The sequence below is a fragment of the Arachis ipaensis genome, chromosome B03 (assembly GCF_000816755.2).
Source record: "Arachis ipaensis cultivar K30076 chromosome B03, Araip1.1, whole genome shotgun sequence".
In the NCBI taxonomy this organism is placed as follows: domain Eukaryota; kingdom Viridiplantae; phylum Streptophyta; class Magnoliopsida; order Fabales; family Fabaceae; genus Arachis; species Arachis ipaensis.
Window position 1 is genome coordinate 120047075 of NC_029787.2, and position 538 is coordinate 120047612.

General features: G+C 42.2%; 1 protein-coding gene across 1 annotated transcript in view; it reads left to right on the forward strand.

The window, feature by feature from the left end:
* Positions 243-538, forward strand: part of LOC107633612 (trafficking protein particle complex subunit 13) — a 4213-nt gene continuing 3917 nt past the window's right edge. The window contains exon 1 of the mRNA XM_021119466.1: positions 243-538. This exon is cut by the window's right edge and continues 186 nt beyond it. Coding sequence (XP_020975125.1) covers positions 426-538 — 113 coding nt within the window. The 5' untranslated portion in view covers positions 243-425.

The following is a 538-nucleotide window of genomic DNA, read 5'->3' on the forward strand; positions in this document are numbered from 1 at the left end:
AACGGACCTAGTCTTGTAAACCAGCTCAAATGAGCAAAATGTATAAGCATATCTCGTGAAAAATTAGAGGATCGATGGAAAAAAAAATTGGAGACCATTGAGGACCCCCAAGGCCCATTTGCGAGATGTTTTTGATATTGGATCATTACTCCTTGGGCTAAAAATGTTTTTGATGGCCCATCGTGAAACCCATTAGTTCATAGAGAAAACGTTGCACCGTAATGCACACTACTACGCATCACACAACAGAAAATAATAATACTAACAATTAAAAAAAGAAAAAGAAAAAAGCAAAATAGGAGAGGGTGAGTGAGTTTGTGATCTGGTTTGGAAAAGGTTCAGTCTGAAGTTGAAGAACAGAGAAGTGAGGAGCAGAATTCAGCATTTGAATTGAATTGAAGAGAGATTAGAAGAGAATAATCGAGATGAGTCAAAGCGGAGGTGGATCTCACTCGCTGGCGTTTCGCGTTATGAGGCTATGCCGGCCTTCCTTCAACGTCGACCCTCCCCTCCGCCTCCACCCCTCCGACCTCTTCGT